This window comes from Tasmannia lanceolata, unplaced genomic scaffold (genome assembly GCF_043159265.1).
Source record: "Tasmannia lanceolata isolate RefF3 unplaced genomic scaffold, GAP_Taslan_0.1 ptg000023l, whole genome shotgun sequence".
In the NCBI taxonomy this organism is placed as follows: domain Eukaryota; kingdom Viridiplantae; phylum Streptophyta; class Magnoliopsida; order Canellales; family Winteraceae; genus Tasmannia; species Tasmannia lanceolata.
This window is the reverse complement of record NW_027518700.1, coordinates 6,508,029-6,522,383: the sequence shown is the minus strand read 5'-3', so window position 1 is coordinate 6,522,383 and position 14,355 is coordinate 6,508,029. Positions and strand designations below refer to the sequence as shown.

At 37.2% G+C, this 14,355-nt stretch overlaps 1 protein-coding gene across 3 annotated transcripts in view; it reads right to left on the bottom strand.

Annotated features, from left to right (window-relative positions):
* The window catches only part of TAF5 (TBP-associated factor 5), a 50,891-nt gene that overhangs the window by 21,380 nt on the left and 15,156 nt on the right, over positions 1 to 14,355 (bottom strand). For all 3 annotated transcript variants that reach the window (XM_077366449.1, XM_077366451.1, XM_077366452.1), the window contains 6 exons: positions 8,852 to 9,003; positions 7,854 to 7,964; positions 7,660 to 7,729; positions 7,530 to 7,569; positions 5,888 to 6,052; positions 5,735 to 5,811 (listed from right to left, as the gene is read on the bottom strand). In XM_077366449.1, the coding sequence (XP_077222564.1) occupies positions 5,735 to 5,811; positions 5,888 to 6,052; positions 7,530 to 7,569; positions 7,660 to 7,729; positions 7,854 to 7,964; positions 8,852 to 9,003 (615 nt within the window). The remainder of the gene's footprint in view (positions 1 to 5,734; positions 5,812 to 5,887; positions 6,053 to 7,529; positions 7,570 to 7,659; positions 7,730 to 7,853; positions 7,965 to 8,851; positions 9,004 to 14,355) is intronic.

Genomic DNA, 14,355 nt, shown 5'->3' with positions numbered 1-14,355 from the left:
TATTACTACAAGAAAGGCTCCAATCCAACATTTGACAAGGATGATTTCCATAACTTTATCAAATAATCAGTACATATCGAATTCAGCAAAGCCTAAATGACCGACAAGATATTTCAGTTGAAGAAGTATGAGAGAAATTTTTAAGAGAGGCCAAGGGGAAAGAACAGAATTTCACTAATCCCTACAGGCAAACTATCTACGATCTCATTAAAAGGATTTGGCGAGTTAATACGGTTGATTGGGCAAAAGCTAATGAGGGTGTTTCAGCACTGGTAGCTTTTATTTGGTCAGATTTTTGGCTAATTCTGGAAGTCTAGTGAATTGGGTCAGGTTCTTGAAGAGTATGTTCTTCTTCTACCTGATTACACAAGCCACCCTCTTTTGTTTTTGGGCTTCTCTTTTGGGTACTCTTCCATGAGAGCTGTCTTAGTCTGTTGGTATTAAATTAGCTTATTTCCTCATCATGTTTGGTTTCTTGTGGTGTTGATTGTGATTTTTCTTGTTATAGTAGTGTGGATGAAGGAGACATGAAGGATTTAATGATGTGAATGTAGGTGGTTTGAGAAGCCTAAACGTTAAGGAGAAGTCTTCAGCTTTAGAGAAATCTTCTACAATATTGAAAAGCCCTAAGAGAAATGAAGTAGGAGATAAGGGGTTTTCTTTACTCCCATCTCATTAATAATTTGAAGATGTCATATTTTGAAGATAGTATTAAGAAGAAAGGTTTAGATTTGCTTGACAGTGCGAAGCAAGGAGGTTGGAGGAGTTGTGGAAGAAATTAGAATGGATTGAGATGGACCTTTGCCGACAACGTTCCATTTTAATTAACGAGCAGAGAGATTTAATTTTTGAGAGACTTAGTTCGTGGAGGTAATGGTGCAAAGATTATAAATGCAAGTTTTTGATGTGCTAGATGTTAGTTGAGAATGTTTGCAACTGAGCCATAATTTTAGATTACAATTTTTCCCTTAATGTTGGATAGAGTTCGTAATCGGCTGACTTGGTAAATGTAAATGTGTGTTTTCTGTGGGTGGAGAATATTTTGTGTTACCCTTCATTTTAGATTGACTTTTAAGGTACTCTATTTATGATGAAATTTGTAAGTGTGTCATTAGCGTTTACCTCAACTTTGAATCTTTCAAAAAAACACAAAGAGAGATTCCTTTGATTAAAACATACTACGAAGAGGTTTTATTACATTGGTGGGAAGTACACTTACATCTACTAATTATATTTCTCAAATAAAGAAAATACTTTTGATTATTCATCAAGAGATTACGTATCTAACTATAAATATCGATTCTTCCTTTGTGACTCTTCTTTTATAAAAGAGTCCTTCCGAAAGAGGAACTCCTTTGAGTCATAGGTGATATTAACTAATCTTTTTAAACTTTGCTTTTGTAAGAGAGTCCTCTCAGAAGAGGTATTCCTTTAAGTTCCTCTTCTTTTGTAAAGGGTCCTCCCGAAAAAGGAATTCCTTCATGTGATAGAATATTGATCTTTGCTTTTAACTCGATTTTTTTTTAAGAAAGTCATCCAAGATGAGTAACCCCCTTGTGCCATATTCAGATTCTTCTTTTGTAAAAGATCCTTTCGGAGGAGGAACTCCAAATTGGTAGCTTTCTTTTTTACTCTGCTTTTGTAAGAGAATCCTCCTAGAAGAGTAACTCCTTTGAGTCATAAATGATATCAATTCCTGTATGAAATTTGAACTTTCTTCCCGGAGTAAAGAAGTTTCAACTTGGATCTCACGGAGAACATAAATCTTCTTCTCAGGGGACATAGAGAAGATAAATCTTCTTCCCAATGGAAAATAAGTCATCTTTGATCTCCTAGGGGAAAGCAAATTTTCTTCTCAGAGGAAGTCTTGGTCTTTTTTTTCCTTCTCTTGCGAGAGAATAATAGCCTTTACGCAAGGAAACTTCAAAAGTAGGAGAAAGAAATTAGTTAAAATCTTTTTCACCTTTTCTCCTCTTTCATTGCTTCTTCTTCTCCTTGTACATAGCTTTTTCCTATTTATAAAAAATTGTCTTGAGGTCTTTGGCAGCTGCCACCACATCCCTTACAATGGTTCCACATTCCTCAATCTTCTCATTTATGGGAAGTTTTTTTTTTTTTTTTTAACAGGGTAGCCAAATTTTATTGAAGAACAAAAAAGATGACCAAGATGGTCCGAACAAGAGATAGGAAGAGAATTGGAGAAAAATGAGAAGTTACGCAACCTCTTTTTTAAATGGAGATGACTAATTTCTTGCAAAAGTTTCTTTTATACTTTTTTTTAACTTTTTTTTAAATTTATAAATTCCCTTCAGTCGTAGGTTTTGCAACCACTTTTCCTTCTATATAAAGTTTTTTATCTCTACTTTTTCTTGAATTTAGGAATTTCTCTCAGTTTTTTTTCTTGAAAGATTCAAAATTGAGGTAAACACCAATGAAATACTTACAAAATTCATCATAAATGGAAGAGAAAAGTGTTTTTGCACACAAGTGGCTTAAAAGCCACCGATTGGCTCGTATGGCAGGTCCACCTCTGCGGGGTCCACAAAAAGCGACCAATCGGTGGCTTTTTAAGCCACTTGTGCGCATGGAGCTCCCTGCGCACGTGCACAGAAACACTTTTCTCTAGATGGAATACCTTAAAAGTTAATATAAAATGAGGGCTAACACAAAAAAATTCTCCACCCACAGAAAACACGCATTTATTGTAACCAAATCAACCCATTACGAACTCTATCCAACATTAAAGCAAAAAAATTGAATCTAAAATTAGGGCTCGACTGCAAACATTCTCAACTCACATCTAGCACATCAAAAACCTGCATTTATAATCTTTGCACCATAACCTCGACGAACTAAGACCATAAAAAATCAAATCCCTCTGTTGGTTAATTAAAATGGAACATTGTCTGCAAAGGTAAATCCCAATCCATTCTAATTTCTTCCACAGCTCCTTCAACCTCTTTGCTTACACTGTCAAGCAAATCCAAACATTTCTTCATAATACTCTCTCAAAATATTAAATCTCAAATTATTAATGAGATGGGAGTAAAGAAAGCCACTATCTCCTACTTCATTCCCCTTAGGCCTCTCCAATAATGTAGAAGATTTCTCTAAAGCAAAAGACTTCTCCTTAACGTTTATGCATCTCAAACCACCCACATTCATAACTACCAGTGTTAAAACACCCTCATTAGCTTTTGCCCTATCAACCGTATTAATTTCCCAAATCCTTTTAGAGAGATCGTAGATAGTTTGCCGGTGAGGATGAGTGAAATTCAGTTCTTTCCCCTTGGTCTCTCTTAAAAAATTTCTCATACTTCTTCAACTAAAATACAATTAAAATATCTTGTAGGTCATTTAGGCTTTGCTGAATTCGATACGTACTGATTCTTTGATGAAGCTATAGAAACCATCGTTGTCGAATGTTGGATTTGAGCCTTTCTTGAAGTAATAATCAACCACATCCTTCCAAATTGCAATCTCGTTCTCCTCGCTCTACACCCCTCTAAAACTGCTTCTTAGAGTCATCCTTGTTGAATCTCTCGTTTGAACCCTTCCGCCTTCTCTTGAATCATTATCGTTATGTTAGGCTCAACGGAACGCTTCTGTGGACTCGGTATTGTTGCAGGCTTTGAGGGAGCAAGCTTCTTGGACCTAATTGGCTTTGTGCTGGGGTCAGCAGCACAAGTTGGGTGGTGGCTATCGGGCTTTTTTGGAGGTGATTCAAACTCACTAGAATCGGATTTGGATTGTTTTTTGTTGTTAGGGTGGATTTTGTCCTCCTTTTATCAAAGGGTTCTTGTGGGGATTTCGGGTCTGCATTTTCGGGTGGGATGGGAAAGTGCTTTTTGAGGGAGGACTTCTGTTGGAGTTGTGGAGGAGGAGAAGAGTTGGATTCCTCTTCATCTTCTTCAGAATCAGATGTTGATAAAGAGGAAACAAGGGGGTTTGGAACGGGTTGGAGCATTTTGGTGGCATTTTCCTTTTGCACCGTAGAAGGAGATTGAGAGAAGGAATAGCTTATTAAGGCGGGTTTAGACTGTAAAATTTGTAGTTGGGGTGTGAAAAGAAGACGGTCTTCCTTCCATGGGAATCTCTTTTTTTATTCTACATGGTCATTCCCCATAATCATATATGTATGTGGAAGCCGGACATAAGGAACATGTTTAAAGGAAATACCAATAAAATTTCCATGATTTGGTTTACTAGATCCACATCAGTATGCATCAATGTATTCCCATGGGCATAACATGTATTGTTATGACTGATGCAATGCATGATAGTATTTAGATCTATATGACCAAGTCTAAGTTTGATGCAATTTTGCTTGGATAAGCATGTATTGTTATGCATCTTATTCATTAAGTAGCACTTCTCTTGTCAAGTGAAAAAATAAAGCTCCAAGAAATGAATTTAGTATTGAAAAGCTCACATCAAGTGACAACCAAAGAGGACCAGGGTGAGTAGAGGCAAATTTGTTTTGAGATACTCCAAAAATGATTCACAATCTGAAATATTTAAATTTGCAAGGAGGAAAATTAGTAATATTGTTAGCTACTTTGAGGGGTCACCTAAAATTCTAGGATTAATCCATATTAACTAGTGATTTGAACATGCTCACTAGAGGAGATGAAAGGTATTTTATTACCTCTATAGACGACTTCTCAAAGTTATTGGAATGTATACCTATGTTTTTTATTGGTTGGATTGTATCCCTAATGGGGAACAAAAAGTAAAACCTTTGGAAAAATTATCAGTTATAAAAGTGTAGATGAAAAGTAATGAGAAAAGAAAATCAAAATACATAGGTATGAGTTATGACAGAGGTGATGAATATACTTCCAATGAATTTGGAGAAATTTATTAAGTCATGGTCAAATTCTTCAAATGATTGCACATTATTCCTCACAACAGCAGCATGTTGCTGAAAGAAAGAATAAAGTATTCACTTCCAAGGTTTGCCATGTGCAACATTCATCAAGTCGAACTTCTCTCGTCAAGTGAAAAAATAAAGCTCCAATAAATGAATTTAGTATTTAAAAGCTCAAATCAAGTGGCAACCTAAGAGGATCAGGATGAGAAGAGCTAAATTTGTTTTGAGATAATGAAAGAAATGAATTTTTCCATGGTGGGGTGGGGTGGGGTGGGGTGTCTTTGACCCTAACTCCACGGTATTTCTTACTTATGCAGGTCCCCGTCGTGAAAGAGATGCAATGAAAGCTGAGATGAAGGTGATTTGGACTGGGGTCAGATTGGAATCTCATATTGGAGCAAATACGTTGTGGATTGAGGGCGACTCATTCAATACAATTCCTTCACTAAAAAGGGAGGCCATCGTGAAGGTAACTCATTGGTAGACAATTTGGCTAATTTTGGTGTGTCTTGTTCAAATTTGATGGTTTGGGAGGAAATACCCAATTTGTGGTTTTTTATCCTTTCTTGTTTTACTTGATTTTTTCAGTTTCTTGCCCCGGTTGTATCTGCCAAGTTTCACTATGCGTTCTGTTTTGTTTATAAAATCCAACTTGTTCTGGAAAAAAAAACACATAAGTACAATCACTTGAAAAATGGCTTTGTTTCACAACCTTGAGGTCTCAGGTTCGATCCCAGCTCACCAATAAAAAAAAACAATCACTAGAAAAATGAAAACTGAAAATCAGTTTCTTGCCCCGGTCGAAAATGTGGGAAACCCCACATTTTCGTTAAGTGAAGCCAAAGAATATAAAACTTCTACCTGAACATCCCACACTGGGTAATTGTGACCCTTGTAGCAAACAAGATTTGCATTCAGCTTGGTGCTCCATAATCTAACTGTAGCAAGGAAATATTAGCTTGGAAATAAAGATTAAAGCAAAGAAGTAAGATGGAATAGTCAAAGAAAATGTACCGGTTGAGTCTGAAGAAGAAGAGAGGACAAAATCACCAAGAGGACTGAATGTGGCCGAATAAACAGGTCCGGCATGACCCTGAAACAATGTGTAAGGTCTTTTCCGATCATCCGATCCTAGCGAATGTTCGTTAGCTGTGGGTCCATTCTCTCCCTGAACATTAGCTGCAACCAACATTGTTTAACATGTAAAACTTCCTTAGCATAATTGTCTTGCCAGGGTCAAGATAAAATGATAAATACGCATGCCCAAGAACAAAATTCCTAAAGCTCATTTGGCAGCCAGTGTGAAGACCCAATGTATGCCATAAAGAGTGCCAACATAGGGTAAAGCCCCATTGTAATGCTGAGGCCTACTATTGGATAGTGGGCCCACTTTACTTTGATCTGGACCATTCATCTGACAGGCCATGCATTGGATCTCTAGTGGCCTAAAATGAAACTGACCAAACAATCTTAATACAATAGGATTTATTTTTGGTTGTTACATGCAGACTGTTGCCTAATATTCAAAAAAGAAATATCATTAAAAAAAACATTCAAGTAAAAAAATGCCAACCGTTGCCTATACTTAAATATACTACAAATAAATATAAGTGGATGTCAGGATTGTCAGACTGGTGTTATTATTGGGCTATTGGAGATCCAACATAAGGCCTACCAGATGAATGGTTCGATCAACCAAAGGTGGAGCCACTATGCAATAGTGGGTGCACCTCCTTGCAATACAATAATGTAGCACTCTGCCAAAGCATTTCTCTGTATTCCATATGTATATACATGAAAAGAAATTGACAATGCCAAATATGATGTGTCATTTTCATAGATTTTGGTTTACATGAGATGGTTTAGGTTTGATCATAATAAAAGATATCAAAATTTTCCAAAAGTACCATTCTTTTAATAAAACATAACTCTCTTTCTTTTTTTGAATATAATAACTTTCGTATCTTCAATCCTTCCCTCTTATTTTCTGGTGAAGCAAAATTCCTTTCTGGTTTTCATTTTGTCATTTCATGGCTGCACAATGATCTGATGTTCACTATGAACTGTTGGAACACCGAACAGACAAATCAGATAAAAACAGCAGAAATCTTTTAGTATTATTTTCAGTTTATTTTGTGTTTCAGTTATCAATTTGGATTGCCTTTTCCAATTTTAGAATCCCCTTTTCGGTAGAGTTTCAATAGAGGCGCACTAGTACGCATAATCCACAGGTAGAGAGGATTCTGTGATCCAATAGATAGAAGTGGATCGATTTTTTATTTTTTTAATGATTTGATGCGATACATTTTGACTTGATTTTTAAAAACTATTTCATTTTTCACATATTTTACTATTTCCTACACTTTTTGGATATTGTAGAAATGAATTTCCGTTATAACTTAGCTGGTTCAAATAAACATGAATCTGTATTCCAAAGTGGAACCATTTCACCTCTATGGATTCCATATTTGCAAACCATGATGATGAGTCACTTTTGTTTCTTGCATTTACAATACAATAGAATAGACTTACGATTTTTTTCACAACACTAAGCACTATAATTTTGGTAGTAGCACAAGGTATATCTGCTTAGGTACAAGCAAAATAGAAATCAAATCATTTAATGCCAATAGCAGGATGTCGTGTAAATGCTTACAGGTATCTGCTAGTTGCCCAATCTTTGACATGTCCCAAACCTATGAAAAGGAGAGCAGAGAAAATTAAACATGAAATCCGAAAGAAAAGGAGACACTGGTCATGGAATCGTATCATAACAAGAAAAAGACCTTCAGCGAAGAGTCAGAGAATCCACCAGCAACCAGTGATCCATCATGGGAGATTGATGAACAGTTCAAACTACAAAACATTCAAGGAAGGTGTCATTCACCAAACAAAGAACGTAAATCTAAAAGTGATCAGTTAAAGAAAGAATAGTAGAAATGTCCAACGCACGAATGAGTAGTTTAGACAGGACCATTACCCATTATGAGTGTTAATAAAGGTATAGAAGCTGACAGATGGCAGTGCTAAGCTACCCAATTGCACACGATTTCTTAGGTCCTCAATAATAGAATGCTCTACCTCCGTTGGTCTGGAACATCACATAGTAAAAGTAAGTAATAAAATAACTTCAATACACCATTGGACTATTGCTTTACACACTAATGTAAATGTTTGTATAAAGAAAATTCGCAAAAGATCACATATAAGAAGCTGAAATAATAACATTGTGAATATTAATTTGCAGAAAACAGATACAGACATACATTCTCATAAAAATCCAAAATTCATTTCTGCAATGATAATAATAATAAACAAAAAAAAAATGATAAACTACTATCAAAATCAGTTCAGGCAATGAAACAACTGCTGAAAATTCATAGCAGAACCAGAATAGGCAAAAATAACAGCAAATACATGAGAAAATCAGGAAAATTGGGTATCCCATATCCACTGGCAAAATAAACAGATAAACTACTATCAAAATCTGTGTATAGATGTCATCACACTTGTCTTTGGTTTATATATATGCCATAGTAATAAACTTCATTCATATAATATACCACATAACCACAATCATACACAGATTCTGTAGTGCTAACATTTTCATTATTTCATGCACTGCCCAATAGACAGAACATTGAATAAGTTCGATATTGTATCTATGATGGTGGTTATACACATCAACTCTTTATCACCACCATTCTTCAATGCAAAAGCACAGGACTAGACTACCAACACATGAAATTGATGGGAAATGCAAATCTATGATAGGACCAAGTCCTATATGAGACTCAATCAGAAAGCGTCTTTAATCAGCTGTTTAATCTATGACTTCTACTTAGATGAAATTTGATTTACTTTTCTCCTCCTTCATAAAAATCACATTTTTTGGATTAAGCACAAAGCCATATTATCAAATGTTCAGCATTTCTGAAAAAATAAATAAATTTTGAAAAAGAAAAATATGGTGAATACATTACGGGTAGGGTAAGCTCCGGTTTCACTCGAGGAGCCATGGAAGTGGTGTTCGTCTCTGAGCGAACACCTTTTCCAGTTGCACCAACAAGCTTGTCCTTTTTTAATTTCTTCGTAGAATTTCCTGGCTTTCCTCCATCCACTGACTTCTTCTGCACAAGAAAAAAACAAATGAAAGATAAAACTCAAATTAAAAATCAGAGTTTTAGTGGATTATTGAGAATGGAAATCACATCAAATAGAAATTAAATCAACAGCAACAAAATATGTACATACCACAAAGGAACAAACGATATATATATATATATATATATATATATATATATATATATATATATATATATATATATGAGGAAAGTGTTTCTAGTCAGCTAGAGAACCTTCTCTAGTCCGCCGACCAAAAAACAAAGTGGGCCCACATTATTTGGATAATCCAAAACATTCATTTGATAGGCCCTGGCATAGATAGGGTGTGCCCAAAAAATCAGCTGCATAGGATCATCCTAACCCTTTGATTTGCGGAGGTTAAAAATGGACAGATTTGTGGAGTTTATACGCGTCCATTTTAACCTCCATAAATCGAAGGGTTAGGATGATCCTATAGAGATGATTTTTTAGGCACATCCTATCTATGTCAGGGCCCACCAAATGAATGCTTTGGATCATCAAAACAACGTGGTCTCACTGTGTTTTTAACCTCCACTGTCCATTTTTAACCTCCACAGATCGAAGGGCTAGGATGATCCTATGGAGCTGATTTTTTGGGCACACCCTATCTATGCCAAGGCCCATCAATGAATGCTTTGGATCATCCAAACAACATGGGCCCACTGTGTTTTTGGTTGGCAGACTAGAGATGGTTCTCTAGCCGACCGAGTGCACAAAACTCATGTGGGCCCACTTTGTTAGGATGATCCAAAGCATTCATTTGAAAGGCCCTTACATAGATGTGGTGTTTACAAAAAATCAGCTCCATAGGATCATCCTAACCCATCCATTTGTGGAGGTCAAAATGGACAGACACTGTTTGTCCACAAATCTGCCCATTTTTGCCCTCCACTTTTGGAGGGGTTAGGATGATTCAATGGACCTGATTTTTGGTACACACCCTATCTATAATAGGGCCTTGCAAATGAATGGTTTGGATCACCACAAAAAATGTGGGACCCATGTGATTGGGCACTCAAGCGCACCATAAGCTTGGTGTGCGCGAGCACACCAACACTCTCTCTCTCTCTCTCTCTCTCTCTCTCTCTCTCTCTCTCTCTCTCTCTCTCTCTCTATATATATATATATATATATATATATATATATATATATATATATATGAGAAAACATTTCCTACACACTTGTGTAGATAAGTTACCTACACACTAGCTTAAAATACAGTGGGGGCCCACATTGTTTGGGTGATCCAAACCATTCATTTGAATGGTCCTCACAGAGATAGGGTGTCCACAAAAAATCAGATCCATAGGATCATCCCAACCCTACGATTTGTTGAGGTAAAATGGACGCATATAAACCTTCACAAATTAGTCCATTTTTTGCCTCCATAGTTTGAATGGTTGGGATGATCCTATGGATCTGATTTTTTGTGGACACCCTATCTATGTGAGGACCATTCAAATGAATGGTTTGGATCACCCAAACAATGTAGGCCCCCACTGTATTTTAAGCTAGTGTGTAGGTAACTTACCTACACAAGTGTGTAGGAAATGTTCTCTCTCTCTCTCTCTCTCTCTCTCTCTCTCTCTCTCTCTCTCTCTCTCTCTCTCTCTCTCTCTATATATATATATATATATATATATATATATATATATATATATATATAGTAGTACGGACCACATCATAGGTTGATCCAAACCGTCCATGTGATGGAACACAACATAAATAGGTTGTGCCCGTAAAATCATTTCCATAGGCTGATCCTAGCCCTCCAATCTATAGAGGTTTCCATAATTAAAAAGGCATAAAGGAGGGGGTAGGATTGAAATTATGTGGCTTTAATGGGTGCCTTTGTTAAAAAGCATAAAGGAGGGGTAGGATTGAAAATATGTAGGTTGAATGGGTGCCTTTGTTAAAAAAAGTCAAAAAAAGTGATGTGTAATTCTCATAGAATTTTGGAAGAAATTCAAATAATTCTCTCATTTTCTCTTCTGCTATATAGTATACTGTAAAAACCCCGTGCGATGCACGGGCCGACAAAGAACTGTACGGACCACATCATCGGTTGAGCCAAACCGTACATGTGATGGAACAAAACATAAATAGGTTGTGCCCGTAAAATCATTTCCATAGGCTGATCCTAGCCCTCCAATCTATAGAGGTTTCCATAATTAAAAAAGCATAAAGGTGGGGGTAGGATTGAAATTATGTGGCTTTAATGGGTGCCTTTGTTAAAAAGCATAAAGGTGGGGGTAGGATTGAAATTATGTGGCTTTAATGGGTGCCTTTGTTAAAAAGCATAAAGGAGGGGGTAGGATTGAAAATATGAGGGTTGAATGGGTGCCTTTGTTAAAAAAAGTTAAAAAAAGTGATGTGTAATTCTCATAGAATTTTGGGAGAAATTCAAATAATTCTCTCCATTTCTCTTCTGCTATATAGTATACTGGTAAAAAACCCCGTGCAATGCACGGGCCGACAAAGAACTGTACGGACCACATTATAGGTTGATCCAAACCATCCATGTGATGGAACACAACATAAATAGATTGTGCCCCAAAAATCATTTCCATAGGCTGATCCTAGCCCTCCAATCGATAGAGATTTTCATAATATGTTGTTCCTCTTAAATCGGATGGTTAAGATCACCCTATAGATTTTTTATTAAAAAAGCATAAAGGAGGGGGGTAAGATTGAAATTATGGCTTTAATGGTGCCTTTGTTAAAAAGTATAAAGGAGGGGGTAGGATTGAAAAAATGTGAGTTGAATGGGTGCCTTTGTTAAAAAAGGCAAAAAAAGTGATGTGTAATTCTCATAGAATTTTCAAATAATTCAAAAAATCCTTTCCTTTTCTCTTCTCCTATATATATATATATATATATATATATATATATATATATATATATATATATATATATATATATATATATATATATAGAGAGAGAGAGAGAGAGAGAGGTAGCTACACGATCGAGTAGCTAACTTAGCTACTCCGTCGGCTTAAAATACAGTGGGGCCCACATTGTTTGGGTGATGCAAACCATTCATTTGATGGGCCCTCACATAGATAGGGTGTGCCCAAAAAATCAGCTCCATAGGATCATCCCAACCCTACGATTTGTGGAGGCAAAAATGGACGTGTATAAACCTTCACAAATCTGTCCATTTTTGCCTCCAGAGTTTGAAGGGTTGGGATGATCCAATGGAGCTGATTTTTTGGGCAAACCCTATCTATGTGAGGGCCTATCAAATGAATGGTTTGGATCACACAAACAATGTGGGCCCACTGTATTTTAAGCCGACGGAGTAGCCAAGTTAGCTACTCGATCGAGTAGCTACACTTTCCTCATATATATATATATATAAGCTTATATATATAGGGAAAGGTTTTTGTGAGCAGCCCCTCATATAAGCTTATATGAGGTGACGGCTAGAAACACGGTAAGCCCACATTTTTTGGGTGATCCAAACCATTCATTTGATAAGCCCTGACATAGATAGGGTGTGCCCAAAAAATCAGCTGCATAGGATCATCTCAACCCTTCAAACTGTGGAGGTGAAAATTTTGGGCAAATTTATAACTGCCCATTTTCACCTCCCCAGTTCGAAGGGTTGGGATGATCCTATGGAGCTGATTTTTGGGACACACCCTATCTATGTCAGTGCCTATCAAATGAATGGTTTGGATCACCCCAAAAATGTAGTCGTCACCTCATATAAGCTATATGAGCTTGAAGCTCATATAGCTTATATGAGCTTGAGGGCCAAACACATGTGGGCCCACATTGTTAGGATGATCCAAAGCATTTATTTGAAAGGCCCTTACATAGATAGGGTGTGTACAAAAAATCAGCTCCATAGGATCATCCTAACCCATCCAAAAGCGGAGGGCAAAATGGACAAACACCGTTTGCCACAAATCTGCCCATTTTTGCCCTCCGCTTTTGGAGGAGTTTGGATGATCCAATGGAGCTGATTTTTGCTACACACCCTATCTATGATGGGGCCTTGCAAATGAATGGTTTGGATCACCACAAAAAATGTGAGACCCATGTGTTTGGGCCCTCAAGCTCATATAAGCTATATGAGCTTCAAGCTCACAATCATTTTCCTCATATATATATATATATATATGAGGAAAGGATTTCTGCACACGTGTAAGCATACCTGCACACGAGTGCAGAAACAGGGTGGGGGCCCACATTTTTGGGGGCTCCAAAGCATTCACTTGGAAGGCCCTTGCATGGATAGGGTGTGGCCCAAAAATCAGCCCCATTGGATCATCCTAATCCTGCCATTTGTGGAGGGGAAAAATGGGCAGAAACATGGACACACAGTGTCTCCATTCCCCACCCCCCCACCCCCCAACCTTTGGTTGGGTTAGGACGATCCAATGGGGCTGATTTTTCGGCCACACCTTATGCATGGAAGGGCCTTCCAAATGAATAGTTTTGATCCCCACAAAATGTGGGCCCCACCCTGTTTCTGCACACACTTGCAGGAACCCTTCTCTCTCTCTCTCTCTCTCTCTCTCTCTCTCTCTCTCTCTCTATATATATATATATATATATATATATATATAGAGAGAGAGAGAGAACATTTCCTACACACTTGTGTAGGTAAGTTACCTATACACTAGCTTAAAATACAGTGGGGGCCCACATTGTTTGGGTGATCCAAACAATTCATTTGAATGGTCCTGACATAGATAGAGTGTCCACAAAAAATCAGATCCATAGGATCATCCCAACCCTACGATTTGTGGAGGTAAAATGAACGTGTATAAACATTCACAAATTAGTCCATTTTTTGCCTCCATAGCAAAATATGGTTAGGATGATCCTATGGATCTGATTTTTTGTGGACACCCTATCTATGTGAGGATCATTCAAATGAATGGTTTGGATCACCCAAAGCTAGTGTGTAGGTAAACTTACCTACACTAGTGTGTAGGAAATGTTCTCTCATATATATATATATATATATATATATATATATATATATATATATATATATATATAGAGAGAGAGAGAGAGAGAGGAAACTGTTGGTGCGCTTAAGCTCACCAAACTTATGGTGAGCTTAAACGCCCAATCACATGGGGGCCCACTTTGTTAGGATGATCCAAAGCATTCATTTGAAAGTCCCTTACATAGATGGGGGACAAGTCTGCCCATTTTTGTCCTCCACAAATGGAGGGGTTAGGATGATCCTATGGAGCTGATTTTTGGTACACCCCCTATCTATGATAAGGCCTTGCAAATGAATGGTTTGGATCACCACAGAAAATGTGGGACCCATGTGATTGGGGAGCTTAAGCGCACCATAAGTTTGGTGC